The sequence below is a fragment of the Diospyros lotus genome, chromosome 14 (genome assembly GCF_014633365.1).
Source record: "Diospyros lotus cultivar Yz01 chromosome 14, ASM1463336v1, whole genome shotgun sequence".
Classification (NCBI taxonomy): Eukaryota; Viridiplantae; Streptophyta; class Magnoliopsida; order Ericales; family Ebenaceae; genus Diospyros; species Diospyros lotus.
In genome coordinates, this window is record NC_068351.1 from 10,342,247 (window position 1) to 10,362,106 (window position 19,860).

General features: G+C 35.0%; 2 protein-coding genes across 4 annotated transcripts in view; one reads left to right on the plus strand and one right to left on the minus strand.

Annotated features, from left to right (window-relative positions):
* Window positions 1–11,858: 11,858 nt before the first annotated feature.
* Window positions 11,859–13,235, minus strand: LOC127790896 (UPF0481 protein At3g47200-like). The gene has a single exon (XM_052320626.1). The coding sequence runs from the start codon at window positions 13,233–13,235 to the stop codon at window positions 11,859–11,861; it is 1,377 nt and encodes a 458-aa protein (XP_052176586.1).
* Window positions 13,236–16,211: 2,976 nt separating this feature from the next.
* LOC127791239 (uncharacterized) overlaps window positions 16,212–19,860 on the plus strand; it is a 32,945-nt gene continuing 29,296 nt past the window's right edge. For all 3 annotated transcript variants that reach the window (XM_052321099.1, XM_052321098.1, XM_052321100.1), the window contains exons 1-6: window positions 16,212–16,456; window positions 16,538–16,639; window positions 16,985–17,053; window positions 17,164–17,228; window positions 18,445–18,542; window positions 18,760–18,811. In XM_052321099.1, coding sequence (XP_052177059.1) covers window positions 16,402–16,456; window positions 16,538–16,639; window positions 16,985–17,053; window positions 17,164–17,228; window positions 18,445–18,542; window positions 18,760–18,811 — 441 coding nt within the window. In that variant the 5' untranslated portion in view covers window positions 16,212–16,401. The remainder of the gene's footprint in view (window positions 16,457–16,537; window positions 16,640–16,984; window positions 17,054–17,163; window positions 17,229–18,444; window positions 18,543–18,759; window positions 18,812–19,860) is intronic.

The window sequence follows — 19,860 nt, forward strand, 5'->3', positions numbered from 1 at the left end:
TCAGCTAACGCTCCTTTACAGAGAGATAATCATTTGGAGAAAAATGACTCCTTTGTCAGGTAATTTCTTAGATTTATGTACTGTTTGATTTATGTTTTTGAGCATTTCTATACTGTTTGATTTATGTTTGGTATTTTCACATTACAAAAGTTGATAATGAGACAATAGAAATGAATGTACAAGCTGTGGATGACAAAAGTTTGGGAAACGATGAAGATGATATTTTAAGGGAGAATTGGGATGGTTTGGATGATGAAATCTTAGGAGAAGACATTGAGGTTATTGTGCCGGAGGTTGGGATGAAATTTAAGGATGCCAATGAAATCTTTTGAGTTTTACAAGAGATATGCATATAACGTAGGTTTTCTAGTTAGGAAAATGAATTAGAGAAATGGTGAGGATGTGATAGTAAAATATGTGACATTTTCATGTTGTCGAGAAGGCCGAAGAACTAGGGCTACAAGTACTTTTTCAAGATGCCATCGACCCACGGCCACAATGAACTCACGATGAAAAGGTGGCCATGACCAACCCACGACAACTAGAGGCGACATTGATATAGGAGACTAATCAATCAACAACGATGGCGTAGGCTAATAAATCGATGGCGACGACAAGTAATACCTACTATTGGCGACGTGTGTGATGAAGAAGGGGTAGCTTGAATCATCGTCCATGGCAAAAGCTTGAACCATAAGACATGGCAGAAGCTTGAGCCATCGCCTTGCGCTCGTCAGCAACATGAATAGCCTCGACGTACGCAGTCGCCCATTCTTGCTTGAGACTAGAGATGGCAAACTGGCCAGGCCGGGCCAACCTGGCCCGCCACCAAGTGGCCCGCGGGCCAAGCGGGCCGGGCCAAGCCAAATCGGCCCGCTTAAAAACGGGCCAGCAGATTACTGGCCCTAGCCCGGCCCTACACGGGCCCGCTCAAATTTTTATTTTTTTTTTTGGCCCAGAGGCAGGCGGCGTGAGCGAGAGAGGGCGAGGGGCGCGGGCAACAGAGGGCGAGGGGCGCAGGCGAGCGAGGGGCGAGAGCGGCGAGCGAGGGCGAGGACGAGGGCGAGACAGAGGGTGAGGGCGTGAGCGAGGGCGAGCGTGAGCGAGGGCCGAGGGCGAGGGCGAGACAAAGGGCGAGCGAGGGCGAGAGCGAGGGGCGAGGGTGAGACAGAGGGCGAGGGCGAGGGTGAGACAGAGGGTGAGCAAGGGCAAGGGCGAGGGTGAGACAGAGGGTGAGCGAGGGCAAGGGCGAGGGCGAGGGCGAGCGAGGGGTGAGGGCGAGGGCGAGCGAGGCGAGGGCGAGGGCGAGGGCGAGGGCGAGACAGAGGGCGAGCGAGGGCGAAAGCGAGGGGCGCGGGCGAGACGAGGGCGACGGCGACGGCGAGTGAGGGCGCGGGTGAGGGCGAGATAGAGGGCGAGGTGAGGGCAAGGGCGACATAGGGCGAGGCAGAGGGTGAGGGCGAGAGGCGAGGCTGAGGGGGGGTTTGTCTTTGTCAATTAGCGGGCCAACGGGCTAGGCGGGCCAGCCCGGCCCGCCACCATTTGGCCCGCCGGGCCAGGCCAAATCGGCCCGGCCTTAAATGGGCCAGCAAAATGCTGGCCCTAGCCCGGTCCCGGGCCGGGCCCCAACGGGCCAGCCCGTCGGGCCGGGCCCATTTTGCCATCTCTACTTGAGACAATGTGGTGAAAATGATGACGAATTGCAACACAACCATGGAGATTACACAAAAGAACCACACCATGGAAGACCTAGATGCGATGATCCATCCTACCGGTTGCGATGAACGCGATCGCTGACGAAACAACCTCAGTCTTTGCAATCGGACGATGGAAACTCCATCCCACCAATTGTGACGTACTCAGCCACCGACGACAAAGCCTCGACCATGGTGAGATGAGCAGCAAGCAAACAAGAATAAACAACAAATTTCTAAAATCGTGACTCTAATACCATTTGTTAGCTATTTTATGCATAAATTATAAATATCACACAAATAATTACTTGGTTAGTAATGAAACATTGGATCTTCAAAATTTGACGTGCCACAAGCCTCCTCAGACTTTCAGATCAGGTGCCCAATCACAGTACTTAAAGTGCACTCTAATTGCAAGCCAAATACACACTCTACTGATAAGAACACTCACAATATACAATGCTATGTGATTTTATGTGTTTTTCTATGTATCCCAAACCTTATGTAGGAACCTCTATTTATAGAGGTAGTGTTTGTTAAAATAAACAAGATAAAGGAGTATTAAGATAAAATTAAAATGTTTTATGGACCAACATATGGAATGGTGAAGATAAGGTTGGGAAACATTCTAAAATTTCTATTAGACTATTTGTTAAATTTTTTGAAATCTATTGAAAATTATTTTTTTTCATATGTTTGTTAAATGTATATAAATAGCATCAAGATAAGAGACTTTTATCAAAATATCTCTATTATCAAATTCATTCAAAACTGTATGTTAATATCAATAACAAACTTATTATTAAAATAGTGTTTTATGATTAATGTAAATTGTCAAAAAATTAAAATTAAAAATAGTATTTTATTTTCTAAATCTATGTTCAAAAATAGATTCTAAAAAGACTGAGAAGTAAAAATAATTATTAATGGAATTACAATAATTCCACATAGATAATTAAAAATTACCAAAACATATTTCATAATAGATAATAAAATATAAAATTGAATAAAATAATTTAAAAAATCGATGAAATGAATTTGTATTAGATGATAATATATATATATATATAGAGAGAGAGAGAGAGAGAGAGAGAAAATTTAAAAATCGATGAAAGGAATAATTTTATTTAAATTTTAAAAATTACCAAAACATATGACAATTTAAAAATATATTAAATTACATTAATTATAAGACTCAAATGAATAAGTTCTTTTAAAACCAACCTTATTATAAAAATAAGACTTAAAAAATTTTAATTTTAAAAATGTATTAAAGTAAATTAATTATCCTAAAATGGGCATATGGGTAATTTAGACTTATTTGTAAAATATCAGATAAATTTATTTGAAATGGAGCCAAATAATTTATCTGTAAAAAGTAAGATAAAAAGTCACGTGAGATTTTTTTAAAAAAAATTATATAAATTTAACAAATACGTTGGAAATGACAAATATCCGAAATACTTCATTTATCTAATATTTTTTCACCCCATATCTTTATCAACAAACACTACTAGAGCAAAAAATCTTATTTAATCAAGTTTAGGAATTGAAGATCAACCCATATTTGAATTTCGTAATTATCTCACTTAGAGATAATTTTATCAGATTATCTCACTTAAAGATAATTATATTTTAGGAAGATAACTTATCTTCTAATAAGATTGACTCATCTTAATTGTATTTGAATATTATTTGACAATTATAAATATGATATGAGATATTATTCTTGTAATAGTAATGCCATTTGGCTACTCTCAATGCTACCCCATGAAATATCGTGATATTTAAAAATAAAATTTTGCAAACAACAAAATTAATTTATTCTTCTCTCTCTCACTCTCTCCATGCTTCCCATCTTTTGCATCATTTCCCCCCCCCCCATCCCCCTCTCTCTCTCTCTCTCTCACTTTCTCTCACTCTCCTACTCGTGCGACCGAGCATTCTCCATTGTAGCAGCTCTGCCCTTCTCTCTTTCTCTCTCCACAATGATTTTCAGCATACATCTATGATATATACATATATACGTGCTATTTGGGTTTTGCTAAAATTTTAAACTTAGATCTACGGAGATTCAGCTATTAGATCTTGCTTGTTTTTGGGTATGTTAGTCAATAGGCCCTTGGGTGTCGGATGATTGCCATTGATCGTTGAAAATCATTGGCCACGGTGGCAACTGGCAATGCGTATATACACGCTATGAGTTTAGTTGAAACTTTAATCTTAGATTTACAGAGATTCGGCCATTAGATCTTGTTAGTTTTTGGGTATGTTGGTCAATGGGTCCTTAGGCGTTGGGTGTTTTTTTCTAATCGTCGGAAATCACCGGCCACAATGGTCAATGGCAGCTGACAGTGCATTTTTAAATTGTGGCCAAAAATTAAAATTCAAGTCTACAAAAATTCAATCGTTAAATTTGACCCATTTTTTTGTATGTTAATCCTCTTGACTTGGTGTTTCTAATAATAAACTCTATTCGTGAAAATCTTCGGCCGACGGTGGTCACCGACAATCGTTGGCGGCAATGATTGTGACTGGTTAGGCTGTTTACATACATTCAAACATACATATATTTATATATTTTCCTTTCTTTTGCATTATTTTTTCTTGTTTTCTTATGTTGTTTTTTTTATGAGAGTGATGATGATTTGGTTGTTGGAGTGGAAATTAAAAAAAATGATTTATTTTTTTATTATGTTATGTGAATGCAGATGAGAAGCATTCAGATAAGGAGTTTGAGGTTTCGCAAAGGAGAGGGAGAATTAAGACTTTGTGTTTAAATATTATTTTGTAATTATTTTAATTTATGTTATGAATGTTGATATTTAATGTTATATTTAATTATGAGTTTGTATTGTATATGTTGAAGTTGAATATTGAATTTGTGATCTTTTGAATATTGTGAAAGTTAAAATGAAATGATTGATTGAAATTTAAATATTAATAAATTGATTGAAATTTAATTATGGGTTTCCGGCCATCCTGCTCATTCAAAAATAATGCTCATTATTTATTTATTTTTTAAATAAATATTTATATAAAAGAATAATAATAATTTTTTAGGTTGAATTAGTGGTCAAGTGGGTGAAATATGGCAAAGTGGGCATTTTTTTTTGGGGGGGGTGAATTTAAATGTATTATAAAGAATTATGCATTCAGTATATTGGAATGAACATTAATTTAAGAGTAATGTATATTTATAAATATGTATTAATTGATTATAATAATCTAATTAATGTAATATTTAAGAATTGATGAGATGTCTATTTATTTCACATCATTTCAGTAAGAAATCATATATTGTAAATAAATTAGTACAAATTTAAATTTTAATCCACGATTATCTAAACATATGTGATAATCTTGTGAACAACATAACTAACCATGCAAATTAAGAGAGTGCTTGGTCAACATGAACTTTTTCATCAAATGTTAAAATCGTTCAATAAGAATCGTCAAATCTAAACCAACATGTCAAGAATTTTCTTTTAAAATTAATCTTAATTCATGATGTGTAGTACCAAATTGAAAATTATAATTCCTAAAAGTAAAATTTAACTAAAATTGAAACATTATCAATATCTTCTAATTTATATACTATACAATATGTAAAATACGAGTGTATAATACATGAATAATTTTATATTTTTCAAATATTTAAATTTTTGACTAGATTTTTTTAAATAGTTTTTTATAACAAATGTTTGATCAAATTTTTAATTACATTTAAAATATATCTAATTGAATAATTACTCATACTATTATCACTTTGAATATTTTTTGTATGTAGAATTGCTAACAAAATTCTTGAAAACTGATTTAGAACATGAATATTATAAATTTAATTAATATTTTTTAATTTTATTTAATATAAATTTAAAATATATATACACATTAATAAATATCTAAATTCAAATAAAATTAGTAAAAACTATTTACAGTTCAATTATTAAATAAATTTAATAATTTCACATCAAAAATTCACAAAACAAATACAAACCAATTCAATTTATTAACATTCAAATTTCAATTAATAATTTTATTTTAACCTTCACAATATTCAAAACATCACAAATTTAATATTCAACTTAACATTCAACATCTGAAATACAAACTTATAATTAAATATCACACTAAATATTAACATTCACATCATGAATTAAAATAATTACAAAATAATATTTAAACACTAATTTGCAAACCCACTCCTACAAATGAGACACAAACTCTTCTCATCTACGTGCAAAAAACAATTAAAAAAATAAATCAAATTTTTTAAATACCACTTCAACAACCAAATCGTCTTTGCCGTCATAAAAACATAGCATAAGCAAACAAGAAAAATTTATATAAAATAAAGGAGAATATATAAATATATGTATGTATGTATGGACGTGAAAAACAGTCTAACCAATCACAACTGTCGCCACTAGCAGTCATCGACGACCATCGCCTGCCAAAAACTCCTATGATCAGAGCTTGCCGTTAGAAACACTAAGTCAAGGGGGTTAACATACGCCAAAATAGGTCAGATTTATTGGTTAGATATTTGTAGATCTGACATTTAATTTTCGGCCACAACTTAAAAAACGCACTCAACACCCCTATCCCCATCTACCAACATACCCAAAAATCAACAAGATCCAACGGTCGAATCTCCCTAGATCTAAGATTAAATTTTCGACCAAATCCAATACCAGTGTAAATGCACTGCTAATCGCCACCAGCCACCGTAGCTGGTGGTTTCTGGCGTCAGAGGCAACCACCTGACACCCTTATCTCCATCGACTAACATACCCAAAAATCAATAAGATCCAACGGCCAAATCTCCATAGATCTAAACTTAAACTTTCAGCCAAACTCAACACCCGTGTATATATGTATATCATTGCTGATAAAATTAAAAGACTTGCCTCTTTGTAGATCGGGCCCAATGGAGACTGCATCTAAGGGACTCCGACCAATAGTGGTCGCATGAGCGAGAAAGAGAGAAAGGGAGGGAGAGAGAGATAAAGAGAGAATGTGGGTGGGGAAAAAGGATGAATATTGAGTGTGTGAGAGAAAACTAGAATATTGAGAGTATTATGTATTGAGGGTATGTTTGTAATTATCATAGGGGATAAATTTGTAATTATATATTGAGTGGTGTTGGGGGGGGGGGGGAAATAGCATTAGCAAAATTCTATTTGTAACCATATTTTTTATTTTTCGTAACCCACTTTTAATATTTCTAAAATATCCTGAGATAAAAACTCATATTTGCCCTTCATTTAAATCGTTGACGATCAACCATCCACCATTACTCCTCAAGTGCGTGCACCTACTTTCTCACCCACCATCGCCACATCCACTTTACTCTATTATTCAAATAGCAGTAGCTATAGTAGATCAATATAAAATAGTAGAAAATTATTAATATTTTTAAAAATTAAAATAATTTTTTAATATTATCAAATAGCATGCATCTATATAATTTATATTTAAAAATAACATAATTTATAATATCGATCACTAGTTAAATTACATAATTTACATACACGATTGAATTAAAAAAAATAAGATTAATTAAAAAATAAAAAATACCTTTCGAGAGTGCCTTAAAGCCCCAAATCCCGGGGTTCGAGGACTGGGGGATGGACCTTGGGGTACCTTGGGGTTTGGGCGATTTGGGGTTCCTCAAACCCCGAGGTTCAGGGCATCCCCCAAGCCCCGAACCCCAAAATTCAAGAGGTTGAAAGAATCCCGAAGCCATAGATTTGGAGAAAATCAAATCTCCTAAACCTGAATTCTCTTGAACTTTTTCAGGAGAATATATACATATTTTATATATTATAATATGTATGTATATAATAGTTTATGTATAATTATATATATATAATTATAACTATATATATAGTTATAATATGTATGTATATAATAAAATTTTTGTTTTTTCTTAAAATATAGTTATAATATATATAAAATTTTAATTTTTGATACTAATAACTCAACCTAATCCAAATTTCACTATGCGAAATTAGGTAAGTTAGGGAACGCCTTACCTCTAAAGGGCGAGATTCCGGGAATCCCATACCCCTCAAATCTCATTGTTTGGGGGGTTAGGGGTTCCCGAACCGCAAGGTTCGGGGAAGCCCTCACACCCCGAATAGTGAGGTTCAGGGGGTAAGGGGTTCCTCGAACCCTGCGGTTCGGGAACCCCTAACTAGAAAGGCATTTTCTACAATTTTAGGGAACCCCAACGAAGCGGGTGGACGAGGCAAGCGAAGTGGGCGACAGCGAGAGGTTGGCGGTGGTCTATGAGAGTGGTCTGAAGAAGAAGAATAACAGGGTTTGAAGCGCGAAGAAGGAGAACAGTAAGAAGACCAGGGTTTGATGCGAAGAATAATAGTTTAGATGCGCTTGAGGTGTGTTTTTTGAGGGATGGTTATTTGGAGAGTATATTTGGTATATAAATTATTGGATAAAATAATAAATGTGATTATAAATAATAAATTTTAATATTTTATTTGTAATGATTGCGAAGAAGAAAACTTATAAGGGTAATTCTATTTGCAACCATAGAATTTGCTCTTTGTAACCATTCTAACTAAAATATTTAATTTTACTATTTGCAGCCACACTTATTCCTTTTTGCAACCATTTACATGCCAAATATACCCTCCACACACTCAACCCTCAAAAACTACACCCACGCGCATCAAACCCTATTCTTCTCCTCCTCCTCCTCCTCCTTCTTCTTCTTCTTCTTTGTCTTCTGTGACAGTACCACCGACTTAGCCTCGCCCACTTTGTTTGCCTCATCCAGCCTGTTGGAGTCCCCTAAATCGCATAAATAGGTAAACATTTTGATTCATATTGTTTATTGTTCATTTTGATTCGGCAGACTTGGGCGTTTGAGGGATGGGTTCCCCTGAACCTTGAGATTCAGGGGAACCCTCGAATCTTAGTGTTCGGGGGAAAAAATTTCCCCCGAACTGGGTTTGTCGGGAGAAAAAATTTCACCCGAACATCGCTGTTCGGGGGAAAAATTTTCCCCTAATAACGATGTTTGGGGGAAAATTTTTCCCCCGAATTGGGTTGTTCGGGGGAAAAAATTTCCCTCGAACATCGCTGTTTGGGGGAAAAAATTTCCCCTGAACAACGATGTTCGGGAGAAAATTTCCCCCGAACAACAGTGTTCGGGAGAAGACTGTATTACTTGAACTCTGTATTACTGGGGTTGTATTATCATGAGAAGACTGTACTATTTCAAAATAAGATGGATCACGCTTGGTAGAACTATCAAAGTGATATTTTTTCTTTGAGGATGGCTTACCTTTTGTTTTAACTTTAACACTTGGCGCCATCAATGAAGTTGTAACAGGATCAACTAATTCTCTCAACTTTTGTTTCAATACCAATTTACCTGCCTCTGATTCTAATTGAAACTTCTTATATATGGTATCTATCTCTGGCTCAATCATCAGTAGAGATGAGATATCTTCATCACAAGTAGTCTGCATCAAATGTAACTTTCTCCAATGAGAATGCACAACTGATAAGGGAATTGGTCGTCCTTGAATGATGAACTCTGCAATTTCATGTGCACAAGGCAAACCATGTGTACTTCTTATCACACATCCACATGAAATCTTATCCACCCAAATTTTCTGAGCTATCTGTGTTTCCTTTAACACCATATTCATTGCATTTCTAGAGATAATACCTCGTAATTCTCTGAAAATTTCTGGTTTGAAATTATGTTGCACCAATGTTAAGCTCTTCTCAAACGATCCTTTGATCTCAGTATGCTGTAACTCAATAAGAGAGTTGATGATTGTCCATGATGACTCAAAATCACCTTGAGATGATCCAAGATGTCTTTTCAGCTTCACATGCGTACTCTCAGTCCTTGAACAAAATCATATTGATATATCAGATATCTTAATTTTTGAGTATATTATAATATAAATAATAAGTAAAGATATATAAGATCTGAGTTTTATAAATAGTACCTGTTAGTAGTAACATTCCCAAAATGCATTATCTTATTTGTCCACGCTGCAACAAACTTTTCCTTATAATTATTCAACCATGCATTTCTCACATAATCAAGTGCATTGTCATATATATGATACTCAACTGTTAAGTCATGAAGCCGACGTTCATATTCATTCTCAGTTGAGGCAAACATAACAAGCTGCCAACCTAATATAAACTTCTCCCATGTCTCTTTTCTATCGAAGAACTTCTTACAATTAGCGAGTACATTTTTTGATATATGCCACCTGCACAATAAAGTGGTAGCATTTGGAAACACTTTATGTATTGCATTTATCAATGCTAATTCTCTGTCCGTAACAACTACTCTCAGAAATATATTAGATCCCATCAAACTCTATAATCTTTCCATTGCCCATGTATAGTTATCCTCGTATTCATGATCCATGAATGCAAATGCAACAGGAAAAGTCAATTCAGTGGATGTTACACCAACAATCTGAAGCAGTGGATATCTGTACCTATTAGTTTTGTATGTACAATCCATTATTAAAACATGGGGGAATACCTTTAATAACTCTATAGCCATCGGATGAGCCCAAAATAAATCTGTAATACAATCTGTTGATCTCTCACATCTATGACATTCCACATAATTACATTCTCCAAATTTCTTCATCAACTGTTGCATTTGTGATCGACCACCTTTCTCTATAAGTTTATATCTTTGACGTGCATTATATATAGTTTTGATAGTAGTTACGTTTCTATGATCCTGTGACTTTATAGCCATCCAAATATTTCTAGGCTTCATAAGATTATTAGACATTGTATTCAATATTTTTTTCTCTTCTTCTGTAAGCCGTCCTGCATATGAATGACCCTCAAGTTGAGTTGATGGTGCATGATTGTGAAATCCACATGTAATCTTCAACTTCCATTTTTCATCTAAAACTTTAAGGCCAACTAATTGAAATGGACAATCACATTTCTTTGAACTCGTACACTTACGTTTTAATTCTTCCCCTGATTCTTCTCTCTTTTTTGATGGTCTATATTTTTCACCTCTTTCGCAAGCAAAACGAACTCTAAATGGTCTTCTGGGACCTCCACATTCAGAACCCTTTATCACGATAACAATTCCATTTTCTTTTTCAACTTGTCTAACCCATCCAATAAGTTCTTCTTTACTGCTAAACAACTGATAAAAAAATAGAATTCAATATTGTTCAAATAATAATGAAATAAAAATTTAATAAAAATGTATGATACTTCATTGGTAGTAAATGGTTCAATAGTATCAAATGACTGTTGAAATGAAAAAAAAAAGAATGTAAATAGAAAACATAAATAATTTAAAAACATTGTTCACATAATAACTAAATGAAAGTTTAATAATGTATGATACCTGATTGTTGGTAAACTGTTCAACAGCTGATTGATGAAATATGAACAAAAAATAAAAATTATGTAAATAAAAAACATAAATAATTTAAAGTAATGAAATATTCGAATCATTAGATTCGGGTTACTTGACTCCCCCGAACCGAAGGATTCGGGGCATCATCGAGTTCCCGAATCCTTCGGTTCGGATACTCAAGGAGTCCCCGAATCGAAGGATTCGGGGCACACTGATTCCCCCCGAGGATTTGGGATATCCTTCAGAGTTTCTCAACTCTTGCTTATAAATAAATTTAGAAATACAACAAATTTTCAAATACCTCATGTATTTCATTATTTTCTTTCTCGCCAGAACATGAATAGTTATTATCTTCTTTGTAAAACTCCGTAAACATTTGTTTATGATAATCTTCCATGCATAACTTGCCTATCACGAGCTGAACTGTGCTTAGCAATCTTTCGTGTTGAGTGAGTAATAGTTGTTCTGTAATGCTTGTTGTATGTTGAATAACAATGGCTGCGCGAAATGAGTGAGTAAAAGTGTTCAGATATGGTGATATAGTGAATAAAGTGGCTGTAGCGACGGTGGGTGAGAAATTGCGTACACGCGCGCTTGAAAGAGTAAATGCTGAGTGGTTGAACATACAACATTTATTAAGGGTAAATATGAGATTTTATGTGAGAATTTTTTAGAAATATTAAAAATAGATCACGAAGAGCAAAATTGATGGTTATAAATAGAATTTTCCCAACTTATAATTTGCCGTAGCATTAGGCTTCCTGTTATTGAAGGGCAGAAAGTACTGTTTGTGCGACAGTCAAGCAGAGTACAAAAATTGCAGCAATGAAAGCAATTAAGGCCCATGGGCTTCTGAAATGCGTGTGCACCCATTCAGCCAACCACAAGCTAGGGCGACTGCTGTAGTAGCCGTAAATAGACTCCTTAACCTTCCCAAAAGCCTGAGGATTGGACACCAAATTTCTACCGATCTCGTTGAAAAGTTCGGCAGCCTGCTCGTCACTGCCCAGCCCGTTGAGTATTACGCCGTTGTATCGTAATTCCTTCACATCTTCAGCACGATCGATTAATGTATCCATGAAATAAACATAAGAAGAAACCCCAAAATCGTCAGGAGTGTCGGGGCAAGCTTCCCAAGCCACCAAGTTCAAAAGCAAAGACTTGGTGCCGTCGTCAATGGTTATGGGAGGGAGTCTGAGATATCCAGACAAGAAGGATCCAGACTTGAACGTGATATCAGAAAACCTCCGTGAGTAACTACACTTGAAATTGATTCCCACTGACTTCAATTCTGTAACCGAGCGATAAGAGCACCAATTTGAAGACGAGTCGCAACTACCCCTTGTTATTTCATCAACATCGACGAATTTAGTACGAACAAGCTCAAGAAGATGAACAGGCTCCTCCTTTTCTTTCTCGCCCCCTTTCGGCTTTGCATTTTCTTCCATGATTAGCCTGATGAAGTCGTCAATCATCTGCTCTCCTTCCCCTCCTTCGAACCTCAACTTCATCAATGCCTTCAGGAACTCAAAAGGGAGTTGATTTTCTAACAACGTAATATCGCGTAAAATAAACGCCTTGTCGTTGATCTTCATCTTTACATCATCCTCTGCGGGATTCACACAACTGTAAATGAACTGAAGAACGAAGCAACTGTCGAGGAACATCATCTTTGCAAACTCCTTCTCATCATCAAACGCATCTGTTGAGCCCTTGGCATAGCAGTTCCTGGCATCGAACGCTTGCTTCTCTACCGCATCATACAATTCCTTCATTGATTTTTTACTTTGATGCGCGTACTGTAAAGCAAACTGAATCTTGAAAGTTTCCATTCGTTCTAGCTCCGGCTTGCCGTGGTGGAGAGGTCCGATCGCAATCACCATGGGATCGAAACACTTCTTGTTGGACTCGATCTCGCGAATGGTCATCGGAACCTTCTGGATCTTCGGTCGCTGCTCCACTTGAACATAGCGTTTCATGTTCGATTCGATCTCAACAATCCACGAAACCCTCTGTTTCATACGCTCTGCCGACCCAGTGGAAGCATCACCATTTGAATCCATTTCCCTTATTTCACTTCTTACCACCTGAACTAGAGAATGATCCTCACCAATTTTAGTTTTCAGTTCCACTTCTTGCATTTCTGCTTCCTTATGTTATGTGTGAGGACTCAGGAATAAAGAGAGATGAGTCAAAGCTGCCAGGGTGTAATACAAACCTAGAAGCTTCGTTTACCAACCTCAGGTTTGGAACATCCCAGCCAAGCTCTTTGTATAACGAGCCGGCTGGTGGGTGATTATTACACGGGGTCAATTAAATTGTATTCAAATGAATGGGAATTTTCTTAATAAATTTGAATGAATTATAATAACATGCGAACCCAATTAACACCATAACATTTTAAATATTTTTTTATTGAAATAAAGATGTTTGTGTAAGAAAAAATAAGCCATGAATAACTCCAGAAATATTCTAAACCACAAATGATCACCAAAATTATAAGAAATTTAAATATAATTTAAACGATATATATAATGATAACGTGAACGCAGTATTAGGATCCCTTGGTTGATTTAAAATTCCTAGTTTGAAAGTTAGTTATGATATAAAATTATATCTAATATTTTATAAATTTGACCATAAATATATATATATATATATTTTTTTTATTACGCTCCATTACTGACGTCTTAAGCCACCCTGCCCCTAGAGCTACACTGAGGAGGTAAATCGAGGGATGTGCCCAAATATTCAGGGTAATAGACCTAAACACCATTAATATCACTCCTAAAGTCTTTCCCCAGAAATAAGTATTTTATTTCTCTCAAGAATCAAGCCACACTAAAATCTTCCTACAAAATTTTCCGCTATCCCTGTATCACTTTGGCCATAAATATATTTTTTAGGCACTTATGATGATGGTTACAAGTTACTAATTTTATATTGAAATGGATGTACCAACTCAAATTCGTATAGATAATTTGAGTGGTCCAAGTTTGACTCGCTAATCGATGTACCAAATGGCTTTGCAACATGGCACGTTGCTTTTCGTCCATCGATTCCTAATAAGCCCTTGGCTTTTATCGTGGTTGTGTTGTTCTGATTTTGTTTTATTGTGGGAAAGGTTAAGCTGATATATATTTATTTTGTTTATTATTATAAAACACAAACAACATAAGAATTCACTATAATTAATTAAGGAATGTCTCCTCTTATTTGCATTGGGTAAATTCTTTTGTTAGGGTTTGAATAAATTTTATATTATTATTCGATACAAATAATATAATAATTTATTATAATTAATTAAGAAATCCCTCTTTTTATTTACGTTGAATAAATTTTATATTATTTGATATAAATAATATAATAATTTAGTATAATTAATTAATTGTTGTTTTTGGAGTTTGATGTGCCCTGTCCTTGAGTGCATGTGTGTCAGTGTGAGTGTGAGCCTTTGGGATATGCATATTCAACTAAAAATGAAAAAATAAGCGCTTATGTCTAGTTTATGCAACAAGCATTTTTTTCAATTTCAACATTTACTATAGCATAAAAATTGTCAATATAGGCTCAAAATCTGTCAATGGATCTTCTAGTGATGCATTCAACTACTAAACTATTGTTATACGGACATGACTCAAAGCATGGGCTACTAAAATATATGTCTAAGGTCCCTACAAAAAATAAAAGCCCAAAAAAATGAAGAGACCATGAGACATCAAACAAAGAGAGAGAGAGGTGACGTTGGAGAAGACCAAGAGATGAAGGAATCTTAGTTTGAAAATTCTTTATAATTATAAAAAACTAAATGGTGTTATATTTGTTGCATTAAATTTTTTATAATATGAGAGAAAAAAGATATGTGGTGCATCCTTTCTAACCTGATAAGTCCAACATAGAATCGCCCTTTTCTCTTTGAACTTTATTTGTTAGTTCACTTCTCTTTTTTTTTTCTCTCATGTTTCTCTTTTGTTCAACGTAGTTTTTGTTCTTTGCTAAAATCTCAATACTCAACACACTAAAATATGCTAGGAGCCTCTCACTAGTAGCATACAGAAGGTAAGATATTTTATATCCTTATTCATATAATATTTTGTTTTTTCCTTTATAAATCATTTATTTCTTATTTTTTTATTTATAAAACAACTCAATCAAAGAATGTATATTTACACTATACATTAAACTATGTAGTTTTTTTTATTTATACTAAAACTTTTTATTATTTCAAAAACACTCTTAAACTATGCAGTTTCGAGTTAATTATACATTTGAACTCTCTCTCTCTTTATGTATATATATATTTATGTGAGAGTAAGAGGGAAACGGAAGATGACATTTTTTTAATTAAGATTGCCTTTAATATTTTGCCGAATTACTCGCAAAGCCAAATAGATAGCGAGGCAACCCAATTTGGAGGGCTACTTGCCATTGTCAAATCCATTCGCCAAAGTTTTGGTGAACCCCAATCCCCTTACTAGATTTGACAATCCATTTCGATCATGCCACCCTCATTATTAGGGGTGTGCATTCGGTTATAATCGAACCAAATTAGGCCAAAATACCTAATCGAACCGAACTGAACTTAGACACAAAAAGAAGGTTGTGTAAGGTTATTTTTAAATTTTTACTTAAAATTATATTAAATTTTAATACAATGTGATTGCAGACACCAAAGCATATAAGTTGGTATTACTTATCCATAAAAGAAATGGTATATTATATGAAACTCCTTACACTTAGGGCCATGTATAACTTATCCGTTTGTGTTTTCGATTGTATCAAAAAATTCCCTTATACTTTCAAAATGTTGCCATCAGCCATAATTTGTTATTATTTTACATAATTTTATACAATACTCTACATACAAAATACATAATTCTACATATATAATTTTAATATATCAAAAAAATATAAAATTTTGCATTAATCAACTAATATATTGCATAAAATTATGTAAAATAAAAATAAATTGTGATTAATTGTAATATTTTAAAAATATAAGGAGATTTTTTCATATAATTAATTAAAAGTAAAGAAAGATAAGTTACGTATAATCGTAAATGTATGGGAATTTGATATAATTTATCCTAAAAGAAAGTGAAAGACCGCTAAATTCCCCGTAGCCAGAACCGGGAGTCAAATTCCACTGAACACTGATAGGCCACTTTCCCGCTCAAAAACCACTTACTATATGAAGGAATCGGAATCAGAAGCGCGGTGGTTTCCTCAAAACTCACCGCAAAATAAGTTGAAATCTGCAGCCCAGAAGATAAAAGTTGAAATTCTTCCCAATCCCGTCTTGTTTTCATGGCGCCAAAGAAGAGACAGCGCTGCTCTTCGCTTCCATCGCCCATACCAATCGGTACAAGAGAATGTTTCCCTAATTTCTGAAACCCTACAAATCCATAGCATATGCTCTGATTGTCCTCTCCATTTTTCTCAGGGAACTGCGAGGTCCTTGTTGAAGCGAAGACCTTCACACCCGAGCTGCATCATAATGCCCTTCAAATCTCTCTCCCCAACAATACAAAAATCAAAATATCTGGTACTGATTCTGTTAACAACGATGAGTTTTGCGTTTGCCCCCCCAGAAAATGGTAGAAAATTGAAGCAAAAGGGAGGTTGTTTGAATCTTAAATGTGTTTCGTTTTTCTTATGAATTTTGTTCCTGGGGCGCGGAAAAACTGATAGATAAGGCCATTATTTTTTGCGCTTTTTTCTTTCTACTTTTCCAGTGGACCTAGAGTTCTTTGTGTTCTATGTCAGTATCGGTTGTTTCCATTATTTTCTAGGAGCTAATCAGAGGTTCCGTGGTTTTTTTCTTCCTCTTTTTTTTTTTTTTTTGGGTGAGAAATCAAATACGTTAAAGTTGTTTAATTTAATTTTGCAGTGATAGAGGACAAACACAGAACTAACTCTAATGATCCGGGGAATTCTGAAACCAAGGAATGTACTTCAGGTTGTTGCGCGATTTTTAAATAGGTTTAGTTTTGAGTTTGATAGTGGGAATAATTGGTTGATCATGTTCCAAAGTTTTTTTTTTTTGATGAATATAATGACTTCATTTAGGAGATTGGTGTTTTGTGCTTGTTAACCCCAAAGATGTTGGTAGCCAAGCCAAATATCTGCATCAGGTAAACACTCACTCTCTTTCCTTCCATCTTTCCCTGTCTTAGGATTATTAGTCTTTAACTGGGTCATGTTATTTTCTTGTTGCAATGATTATTTTCCTTAAAATATTAAGAATCACCACATATAGCTTCTCTAAAAGCATTGGGGTACCTATCTCAGAGAAGCAGATATTAGCCTAGTAGCGTGCCAAATGTATCCATTAACTGCATGCCGGAGTACTTCTCACATCGGGGTGGATATTGGCCTAGCAGCAAATGCCAAATTTGCTAAAGCCCACCCTATTTTGTATGACTTCTTTTAAATGTATACTGTTATTGGCTCGTGCTTGAGCAAAAGATTAGGTGCAACTAGATTAGGATGATTTTTAAAAATCTGGTCCTTCCAACCTGCTTAAAAATTTATATACTACAATAACTATTAGACTACTAAAATTTTAAATAAACTTTAGGCCATACGAATGCACCTGGAATTTTTCATTTTTTTTTTGTTGGGCAGGCTAGGAAACTAAGATTAGGCCCAATCTTGGATAATGCTTTGGCTCAGACTAGTGCAATGCTTCGGCTCAAACTAGTGCAAGGTCCAGCCTGCTCAATGTCCAGGCCTACTATATCATTACTTAGATCCTTTGATCTATTGGGAAAATGGGATTTGAGATGACCCCAAGGCTGACATGTGAGAGAGGGAGAAGGTCTTGCTGTGTTGTTAGTAAGTCTCAATGACATAATTCAGTGACCCTGGTAGTTTTCAGGTCTGACCTGTTGAGAAGAATCAAAACTACATATCGTACATGGAACCTTTTTCAAGACATCCAGTTAAGTCCCAAGTAGATACTATAGCTTACAGGGCATATTAACTTACTTTTTACATTAGGTGTGCAGTCTTTTACTGCTGCTATGGTATTTTCTGGATTGGCTTCCTGTTTCTTGTGCACGTGCCACTATATATTACATAATGACATGGAGTTGAGGGGGCTTAAGGCATGTAGTCCTGTTGTATATATCTGTCAAGAGTTCAAAAATTGTCTTATTGGGAAAGCATGCAGTTATTGGACATGTTTAGTTTTCTTCCGTCATTTTAATTGTTTGTTATCTAGATAACTTTAACAGCTGGTAATCTGGATAGCTGATGTTCAGTAACCCGTTTGTTTTTATTTCCTTGAAGAAGCTGCCTTCTTTTAGTAGTTTGATGTTTCATTATTCTATTTTTATTATGCTGCAGGAAGTACTGAACATATACACAAAAGAGCTTCCCACAATGAATTATGCTGCAAATACTGGAAAGCAATCAATGTTCCTTGAAAGATGTGTATCAAATGGGTAAGTTCTTTGCCCTTACCCTCTATTTGGCTGTATTCTAAACTTGTCTCTGTGGTATTAATATTACTTCTCTTCACATGTAAACCAAATTTCACTTTGAGTACCATTGCAAATTTGTTCACTGAATTCTTAGCATATAAAATGGACAAGCAAATTCATCCTTACAACCAAGTTTACATTGGTTGTTAAGAAAGTCTCCCACTGTATCTGTCTGCAGGAAATATTGCACATTGCTTCTGAAATCCAAGTCTAAGGAAGATTCTGGAAAGGTATGCTTGTGTTGGCCAGTGTTTTGTTACCGGTAGTTATTTTATGAACTATGTTTAACTGGTTAATGAAATTTAAGACTAGTTTCTAAGACATGGTGAGGGGTTAGCCAGATTTGTGGGCCTTAATGGCTTAAAATGAATGGGTTTAAATGGCAGTAGTACAAGAAGATGAAGAAGCCAGATTTGTGGGCTTTAATGGCTTAAAATGAATAGGTTTAAATGGTAGTAGTACAATGAGATGAAGAAGCTAGGCGTTGTACCTAGATATGCATTTAACATTGCACTTAGACTGTGTCTCCTTTTACTTGTCAATGCTAGGTAAATAAACCAAGGCAATGGCACTGATACTGAAACAAGTTAGGACTTTTCCTTTTGAGGCACATTAAAACCAGCTAAAAGCTTTTACTGGGATGCAAATGAGTCAAGGTGACAAATAGGCTGGCACTTTAGACCTGTCCAGAAAATCTGGGAAGTGTAATTAACTCCCAAACAACAAATCTATATCTATATATATATTATAACAAAACAACTGTCAAATCTTTTTCCCGCCTATTTCCACTTTCTATTTCGATATTCTATTATATTTTGTTTATTTTTTTCTTACCTGAAATGAAATTTTTACAGGTCATTAATTAAGCCTAGATTTATGAAAAACGTGTAGTTCTTGGAACTTGTAGATGTTTTTTTTTATGGTTGAATAGTGTTTGGAGAATGTGTAAGCATGCTGGTATATGGAGAGGTAAGATCTAATCCATATTATTAATTTTTAAATATTAGCATAAAATTTTAATTAAAATAAATTACAGAAAAATGGGACTTTTTTAAATCGGGAGAAATCTTGAGATATTAGGTAATTCCGCCAAATACCGACTGCCAAGTAAATTTTTTAAAAAAATAAATTTAATTTTTTATTTTATTTCCCATAATTTACCTCTCATTCTCTCTCAATAAAGCTATCACTCAAAATTCTAAAACCCTTAATTAGTTTCAGAACCATGCAAAAAAAGTACAAATCTTATATATGTTTATGTTATTACTTAATTTTGAAA

Bases quoted from the DNA above. Each gene is read 5' to 3' on its own strand.
- LOC127790896 (XM_052320626.1), bottom strand. From the start codon at position 13,235: ATGCAAGAAGTGGAACTGAAAACTAAAATTGGTGAGGATCATTCTCTA.